The sequence below is a fragment of the Cibotium barometz genome, chromosome 20 (assembly GCF_041138505.1).
Source record: "Cibotium barometz isolate CiBa-2024 chromosome 20, ASM4113850v1, whole genome shotgun sequence".
Classification (NCBI taxonomy): domain Eukaryota; kingdom Viridiplantae; phylum Streptophyta; class Polypodiopsida; order Cyatheales; family Cibotiaceae; genus Cibotium; species Cibotium barometz.
This window is the reverse complement of record NC_141065.1, coordinates 16,533,137-16,542,642: the sequence shown is the minus strand read 5'-3', so window position 1 is coordinate 16,542,642 and position 9,506 is coordinate 16,533,137. Positions and strand designations below refer to the sequence as shown.

Genomic DNA, 9,506 nt, shown 5'->3' with positions numbered 1-9,506 from the left:
ACTAATGATATGGTAATTTGGGTGAGGTGGTAGTTCTCCCTCTTTGATAATGTGCTAATGCAAGTGACATGGCATCTAATGAGGTGGCATACCATGTCATCAATAATTAGGTGGCATAGTGAGATGGTATACCACATAATCAATATGATGAGGTGGCATAATGAAGTGGCGCATTGAGATCTGGCACATTGAGGTGGAATGCATGCTGTGTGTAGGTGACATGTTAGACACGTGAACACATGTATGGCCACCTTAGGGATCTCCACCTAGTCTTGGTACATTACCTAACCTAGGTCTACCAAGCCTAGTTAGGGCTTGGAAGGGAAGAAACTACTAAAGATAGAGCTATTTTTTACATAAAATGAATAAAATAGACCTTTTCTTACTCAAATTAAACCATTTTTTTCATAGATTCATCATGATTAGCACTACTTTCTTACATTAAAAATGAATTTTTATAATTAATTTACTAATTATGTTCAGCTCCTCTAAGACATTGAAGTAAATTTCTAATAGAGATCTTAGTAAATCTAACTATGAAAAATAAAATTTGACCACATGATCATATTGTCCTCAAAATTATCTATTTGTGGATAATTCAATCAAGTAAAAAAACATTATTTTTGTCATAAAGATAATATGTTGTACCAAAAACTTCTCTTTTTGTATACATTTAAAATATATAATAATTAATTTAAAATTACATGTAATAAATCAAGTAAAGATCACCATAACATAACTTTTTGAGTGCAAAGTAGGGATGGAATTGGAGTTAAAACAAGGAAATTATTAACATTTTATGATCATATTGTCTATCTATTTAAGTTTGGGAAATGCCATATACACTATATTTGTGATGCAAAAAATTTAGTGTGTGAAATTTTCAATTTTCGATCTATGTAGTAGGAAAAAAAAACGCAAGCATATGTGAGAAGAAATAGCAACCAAACATGATACCCCAACTGCATACATGCCACAAATAGAGATGTAGAGGTACATCCCTTAGGAGTCTATTCTTCCAAATAGTCCCCTTCTGTCCAAATTTTTACCTTTGGTCCCCCGCCCAAGGGATTTTCAATTAAAGCCACAAATGTATGCGCAGGCAAAGAAATGGGACCAAATTTATAATCTGCTTAACAATGAGTGGGAGTAAGCCTTAGTTTTGGTTGGTGTAAAAGAGTTTTTTATGCACACTTAGATCTATAGTATATATACATAACACTTAGATATAATATAACTATATATTTAATATTTATCATATACTTTTATTAGATATATATTAGATTAGGTATATATTTAATATATATATATATATATATATATATATATCTTTTTGTTCAAAAAAAAAAAGAAATACTGGAACCCGACTTGCGGCCCCACTAAACATTTGGCTACTTATTCGCTCCCGCGGCCACGATCGCAGTACCGTGCTATTCTGGAGGCAAAAAACGCTTCGCCATGTCCTTGAATCAGAGTCACCACCACACGAGAGATGATGTTTCTGACAAAGCTTCCATTGTTCTACGTTTTTCACGGTGTAGAAGAATCCGCAAGTAGAAGAAGAAACGCTCGACGGCTTCCCAGACATAGCCAGGCCAGCTAAAGAGTTTCCCTGGTCAATAGTAGCATCCGCTTGCTAAATCTAGAGGGGAAAGAAAACGCATACAGTTCTTCCATAGCCAGACCAAAGAGCAGTTTTCCTTTTGTTCTGTTAGTCGACTGATATCCTCTTCTTGTTTTTCATGGTTGCCTGATTTTTTCCCCCCTAGCCATGGAAGCTAGTACAGAGGAGGAGATAGAGATGCTCCTCCGAGAAATCCCGCGCGCTAACTCGGCGCCACCACTCTTCGATATGAGCTACTACGGTAGAGCTTTGCAAAGATCAACCATGGCCACAGAAGACATGGCTTGCCAAAGGAAAGTTCCTGTAAGTTTCTCTGACCCATGTGTTTCAAATCTTCCTTCATCGGCTGGCCCTAGTTTGTGGTCGCAGATTTCGCAGCCGCCCTTGCCCCAACAGTACAGAAAACAGCCAGCCAACGAATCCATTGTTCGTAGTGCACTAGCTAATTTGAGCATTCAACGCGATATCGACCTTTTGCGATCGCTCCGTCGGCTTCATGATGGAAGTAGTGCATTCACAAGCCATGGCCGTGGCGGCATGGTTGCGGCAGCTGTAGAAGAATCATCCATTGGTAATACTCCATCTCCCAGCAATGGCATCTTCAGAAGCTGTGGTGGTATTGTTGATCCTTGGCCTGTAGAAGAATTATCCATGAGGAGTCCTAATTCTCCTAGCAATGTTGTCTTCAAAAACGAAGGATTCTTCTCTCCCGGACATGGTGAAGCCTCATTGCGGCCCCAAGAATTTGAGAACTTGACGATGAGTAAGCAGGAGTTTGATCTTGATAGGCCTTATTTTCACACAACACAGCAACAATCGCATAGGGAATACTACGATTCGTTTGAGGTGCCATCAGTTTCTCTAGCACAGTCTAGGCAATCTGCTCGCCACCATGGACGCGGTGCATCACGAACTCTTCCATATGAGTTGCAAGATGATGGTCATCTCCACAGAAACGCACCAGAAACTCTTCCGTATGAGTTGCAAGATGATGGTCAGCTGCTGGCTTACATTCAGCAGCAAAAGATTCAGCTTGAAGCTATAGAGAACAGGCTTCGTTTGAAAGCACTATGTGCAAACTTGCAAAATCAAGGCTCTTCAGGACCTGCAGAGTACCGCCGTTATATTCCGGCACATTCTGCTGCATCCCAAGATGCAGACTATGGCAACCAATGCAGCTTTTATGCGCAAGGGCACTGCACTCGAGGTGATACTTGTCCCTTCTTACACGTTCGTAGCTATGGAGAAAATGGCAACTCACTTTTCAAAGAGACCTCCTTGAGAACAGGGCAAACGAGAAGTTTAAGTATGTTTTCCTCAGACAGAAATTTTCAACGACAGAGGTCTCAGAGTGACGGAAATCTCGACGTTTTGGCCTCTGCACATGAGGTTTTAGATTTGGACAACAGCAGGACAGCACCTTTCCAGCAGCACAGTAGATTTACAACTCTGGATGACCTTGAGGGACAAATATTCATTGTGGCCAAAGAGCAACATGGATGCCGTTTTTTGCAAAGGAAAGTCGAGGAAGGAAAGCCAGAGGATGTGGAGAAAATACTTTGGGAGATTAGAGCTCATTTAGTTGAGCTCATGATGGATCCCTTCGGAAACTACCTTGTGCAGAAGCTGCTGGAGGTTTGCAGTGAAGCTCAGCTCATGACTATTCTCGAGGCAGTAACTAGAGAAGAAGAACTTGTAACGATCTCATTAAATATGCATGGGTGGGTAAGGTCATATATTGAAGGTTTCATTTTCTTTGTAAAGAAAGGTGGAGGCCCGAGGGGATTTGTATCCATTTTTTTTCAAGGACGGATTATATCATATTAGAGAACCTAAGAAGGAAAGTTTAAAACATCACAAATGCATGACTACAGAAATTTATGACGAGTATCTAGAATAGTGGTTTGTCGATTGCATCCAAATTTCATGACAGTGTCATGTGTTCTCTTGTTTTGGCCAGAGCACGCTCAGTTCAGAAGCTTGTTGATATGCTGCAAAATCCTAAGCAAATATGTATGGTGATCTCTTCTCTGATGCGAGGTATTGTGACCTTAATCAAGCATTTAAGTGGAAATCACGTGGTGCAGAAATGTTTGCACCATCTCAGCCACGAAGATTGCCAGGTTTGATGGGCTTTCTTTTTTAGTTTGTTTGGTTTGTTTTGAGTTGCAATTATTATGGATTCAGATTTTTGCGATGTTTTTATTTTTGGGGTCTGGATGTGATTGGGGTTGAGCAGTTCATATTTGATGCCACTGCATCACACTGTGTGGAGATTGCATCAAACCGGCATGGGTGCTGTGTACTGCAACGGTGTTTGGATTTTGCATCAGAAGCCCAACGACAAAATGTGGTTGCTGAAATAGCTGCTAATGCGCATGTACTTTCTCGAGATCCGTTTGGGTAAGTTTCTTTATTCTTTTTAATCGTTTACACTTCTATGGTCCAAAAGGGTCATCTCATTGGCGTGGAGGTAAACATTAGATACCCCAAGTTGGCTTATTTCTTCAAAGTTGCATGTATAAGATTACCTTCAAAAGAATTTAAAATGAGAGCCCCATCATTATGTCCTCATAGGCATCACCCCCAGGCATATTGGATGCAGCATGTGTCACTCTACCGAGGAACTATGAGTGTACAGGTGAGTGAGGACCCCTTGCGATCCCTATTCTCTAGGGAAAAAGGCCAGATTGAATGAGATGGGTAGAATAGGTGTACGCCTGTGATAAGAGAAGAGGCCGTGGCCTATGAGAATGAAAGGCCAGGATTTTTGCATAGGGGACATGGTGCCGCGTGCTGGCATGTTTGAAGGGCTTTGGACAGTCCTTAGGTAGCTCTAGAGCAGCCCCGGCCTGTTGGGCAGGTCGTTTCCTGAAGCCGATGACTTGGGCTGCTCAGCATGCTCAATGCCCACCTCAATGGTGGCACACAAAGCTCCGAAGAAGGTAAACTGCACTCTATTCCACCCAGATCAAAGTCATCTCCTTCTTCTTTTTTCATTGGTATCAGAGTTCATATCTTTGATCCATTTTTAGTATTTTTTGAGTTTTCTTAATTTTCTTGATCTTCTTGATTTTTTCAAACTTATCTGAAAATTTTGATGCAAGCATGGATGATGTTCAAGTTTGAGCAGTAATTTTTTCACCCACGGGTACCTTGGACATGGCAGCCAGCGTTTAGGGAGGATAATGTGAACGCATTTCAAAAAAAAAATGTATCATTTCCATCGCTTGTTGCTTGTCTACCACCTGCCTTTTCTCTAGGGTTTGGAAGCCATGGTTGGCCTTGTTTGCTTTGGATGCAAGAGTAGCCTTGTTATGCTACTAGTAGGGAAACGATTCGCGCTTCAATGGTGAAGTTTGACTGCCAATCATGATTTTGTCTTCCACATGCTGTTGCGCGAGCTGCCGCCTTTGCTGCGTGAACAGTCAGTTGTGCCTGATGTTTTCTTCCAAAGGTCTCAAGCCAGGGACAGAGCCTTGGAAGGACTTTTATCCAGGTGCAACGGCTGATCCAAACTTTCTTTGGTCAGGAGGCGGTGGGGAGCTCAAAAGGGCCAAGGTGGCATGGAGAGTGATTGTACATGTGCCTTGGTATAGAGGCCTTGACCTCATTGATCCAGCAATATAGAGCAGATCCCGCTTGGGCAAGTTGATTCCTGTGGTAAATCTGCCAAAACTCATGGTGGGAACTTGGAGGCGCTCCCCCTAGTTTGGCTTTGCAGCGTCTCAGCCATGTGCCTCGACATCAACTCAGCCAACCTGCCTGCTGGCCCTCTGGATGATGCCTGGATGGCTTCCTTCTCTAGGACGGGATTCCCCTCCCGATTCTTGGCTTGGTGGGGGCCTCCCCTCCCCTCCTGATTCTCGGCTTGGTGGGGGTCTCCCCTTGGTCACTTTGGAGGTTGGTCCCCACGGGTGCCTTTGATGGCGCTACCCACACTCCCTTCTAGAGAGTCTGCATTGAGGGCCTCTAAGGAGAGCAAGTGACAGATTGATCCTCCCACCCCTCTTGAGGTCATGGGTGCCGCATGCTGGCGCTTTTGGCCTTGGGAAAATAGACCCTTGGTACTCCACTGCTCCTCCCACAAACCCCCACATCCCCTCCTTCGAGTACTGGCCCAGACTGCGGCGTCAAATTCTCCTAGGTGGGCTCAGATGATTCTGAGCACCTTCCGTGAGGATTTTTCGCAGCATCGCTTCCGCCCCGCAAGGTTTCCTGCTTTTTGCACACGGGAGCCTTCCGGTGGGCATTTGGCTCACAATTTTGGGATGGCACACAGCTTGTGACAAGGTGTGTACCAGCGACATTGCTTTTGATTGCCCAAAAGGGCTAGTAGGTTTGGTGGTACACAGCTTGTGGCAGATGTGTACCAAAGGCAAAGCTTGTGGCAGATGTGTACCACCGACATTGCCTTTGGGATTGCCCAAAAGGCTTAGTAGGTTTGGTGGTCTCTGCCTTGACGAAGGAGGACGGTGCACATTTGGGGAGGGCGCTACAGCCAGGCTATTGCAGACGAGCCCAGTTCCCCAGCGGAGACCACTCTAGCTATATGGGGACGCTCAGAGCGCCTCGCATGGGACTCACTCTGCATGCAGAGACACAGGAAAGCCTTCTTCCGCAAAGAGGGACCGCCCTTAATGTACAGGGTTGTCCTACGGTTCTTGGCGGATTTTCTTTTAACTAATAAAAAGATCCATTCTTGGAAAAAAAAACATGGGTTGTCTAGGTGGCCACCATCCTCCAATTATCCGAATGTTTTTAAAAATCTGGTCCGAATTGTGTAAACGTGCATCCATACACCTTAGTAATAAATAAAACCAAGCTTTAAAAGAGTTATGTGACATTTATCCACATGCAAAACCAAAACCAGTAAACATACACATACACGTCTACGTCCACAGTGTGCCCATGCGTCCCTTTAAAAGAATTATGTAGACACTTATCCACTTGCAACACTAAGATAACACTTTTGGCCTAAACATACACATCTACATTGTGCCCATGCATCCTTGGTTATCCACCTGCAAAACCAAAACCAGTAAGATAACACTTTAGGCCTAAACATATACGTCCACAATGTGCCCATACGTCCTTGGCACCATGGACAATCACAAACAGAAATATGGGGCATTGTCATGCAGTAAAACAATGTCACACAAAGTAAAATAATGTATAAATATATATTGCTATATGTATAAATATATATTGCTATGGATTGCTTTATTAAGGGAAGAGAATTGAAGACACACGCACTTCCTTAGAAACTCTCTTTGGACACCTGGATGGATAGAACTCTATTATCGCAGTATGATGACATTGAATTGCTCACATCAAAGGAAGGGCTCTTACCCTTTACAGGAACTATGTCGTGCAATATGTTCTTCATCTTGGGTTACCTTGGGCATCAAGGCAGGTGATTTCAAAGCTTGAAGGTACCTTTTCAGAACTAGCAATGCAGAAATTTAGCAGCAATGTGGTGGAGAAGTGTCTGAAGGTCGCAACTGAGCATAACAAGGCATGCATTGTTAAAGAGCTTATGGCGACCTCTGTACTCGGCCAGCTGCTACAAGATCCGTATGCTAACTATGTCATTCAGTTGGCTTTTAAAGTCACCAAGGTGCTTGCATTGCTCGTGTATTTGTCTGCTTTTCTATACAATTCAAGGGTCTTGGTGGGTTAATCAAGTGGGTTGATTTTACAGGGACCCCTGCACATGCGTTTGGTTAATGCAATAAATCAGTATGTACCTGAGCTTTGCAGAAGCCCGTATGGAAAACGGATTCTTTCCTGTATTCATTCGAAGAAGTGACGAGGGGGCAGCCCTTATCCTAACCATTTTTGTAAACTATCAGGTGGTACAGTACAGAGGAGCAGATCTTCTTAGCACGGATCTCCTTGAGCAAATTTGAAATTCTTTTGTAATGATAGGTGAAAGTAAGTCTACTTACTCTCTTTGCATGCTGCTCTTTAAAAGGGGAAGATCTCACCTGACCCATTCCTCAACCTCAAGGTCAATGCCCGTGGCGACAGACTAGTTAACAGAAGCCACAATATTTATCAAAAATTTTGAGTAAGCTTGGCTTTAAGTGCCTTGCAAAGTTTTGCCCTTGCACAGTGCACACCAAGATCCTACTTGGATCTTGTGTACGAGAACACTAGGCACTGAGCATAGCGTCATCAAATTGTAGAGAGCAGAGGATCATTATAACATTTACGTGTACACAAATGCTCATTTTGGATTGTGTACCATGCATGTTTGTATTCCACCTGATGTAAATATTTTTTGTTAACAAATTTGGCAGATAATTCCGTTGTTGGATGTCACATACTAGTGGGCATAAAATTTGTGCGCTTTTCGGTCCTCCATTTAGGAGCCATGTAGCAGGATATAGCGGGGAGCATGTTTCTTTGATTGTGAGATTAGAGTTGAAGGATCAGTGGATTCATCAAATAGGGTTAAGGCATGTCTTCAAGTAGGAGCTTTCTACTGGTAGGAAGCTGGTAGCTTTCTGCGTTGAGCATCATGAATCTTCATTGCCACAAAATGGCACCACCGATTGGATGTATGTTCTCAACCTTCAAGGTGAATAATGATTCATTCGCATCCCATAATTAATCTTCTTCCAACATGCTCAAAAACATAACTTGCAATTCAGGGAATCAGTTTTTCATTCTTCCTATAGTACCACAAACATGGCATATTCATGTCTTTTATTAAGGCAATACATTCAGAATGAGCTTGTAGTGTAGGCGGGCCTAACAAAACCCATAGATCAAAGGTCATGAGATTATGTTCATGCCATGGGTAAAGTTGAGCTTGAATTGTTATGATTTTTTGGAGTAGCTCAAATTCAACATTAAATCTTGGAAGCCTTAGGTTGGGTTCAAGTTTAGGCACTGGGGTTTTTTAATCTTTTAAGGGCTCATCCTCGTGCAAAAGCTTTTTCAAAAATCTTTTAGAAGTGTTTAGGGTGACTAATTGCATGGATTGATTAATTGTGTAGTACCACATGTCAATCATCTAGACTCAACCAAGAATGATTTCATCTACTAAGTGTTTTTGGAGTATTCACATAAAACTTTCATACCATGGCTCGACTCGTCATGAGGATGCTTCCACTCACTATGAGTATGGTCTGTTTGACATGACCCAAGATTTCAATAGGTTCTCCCCTTACATCTAGCGCAACAGAATCTCTAGGAGAGATTGTTGGTGCGGCGCAACATGATATTGTGGCTAGCGCCAAGGTAAGCTAATACTCTTTTATGTTCATGTAATATTCTTATCCACTAGAATGTCTAGCCATATTGTAAGAGGTGTTTCAAGTTCAGAGTTTGATGTACATTGTCAGGGAATTAGGCGATTGTGTTAAGTTCTTTATCATGACTCTCAACATTATCATTAGGAAATTTTTGGACCCAAAAAGGGTCTCCTAAGGATTCCTAATTTTAAGAGATTAGAGCTTAAAAAGCTGGGCTTAAGGGATTAGAGCTTAAAAAGCTAGGTTTAAGGGATTAGAGCTTAAAAAGCTAGGCTTAAGAGAGACAGGGGCTATGATGAACCCTATTTTTCGCCTTGCTACATCAGCCATACCCTCTTAGTTTCACTTTTTAAAGGGAATATTCTCTCTTACTTTTTAAAGGGAAGATTCTTTCTTACTTTTTGACTTTTCTCATACTTTCTTACTTTTTGAATTTTTAATCTTCACTCTCTATAAATTGAATCTTTCTTGTCAGTTTGAAATCTCCTTTCTCATTAACTCCCACCATATCTCCCTTCCACAACATCAGCAAAATATTCTCGTATTTAGGTGGGTCCCAAAAAGTGAAAATTTTTTATTTTTTTATTTTTTTGCATTTTGAGGTGAAAAAACACCAC

At 42.0% G+C, this 9,506-nt stretch overlaps 1 protein-coding gene across 1 annotated transcript; it reads left to right on the top strand.

The window, feature by feature from the left end:
* Positions 1–1,567: 1,567 nt before the first annotated feature.
* On the top strand, positions 1,568–7,888 carry LOC147627590 (uncharacterized). Its single transcript, XM_086815097.1, has 5 exons — positions 1,568–3,345; positions 3,585–3,747; positions 3,864–4,027; positions 6,986–7,244; positions 7,329–7,888. The coding sequence occupies exons 1-5, from the start codon at positions 1,772–1,774 to the stop codon at positions 7,434–7,436; spliced, it is 2,268 nt and encodes a 755-aa protein (XP_086671223.1). The 5' UTR covers positions 1,568–1,771; the 3' UTR covers positions 7,437–7,888.
* The last annotated feature ends 1,618 nt before the right edge of the window (positions 7,889–9,506 follow it).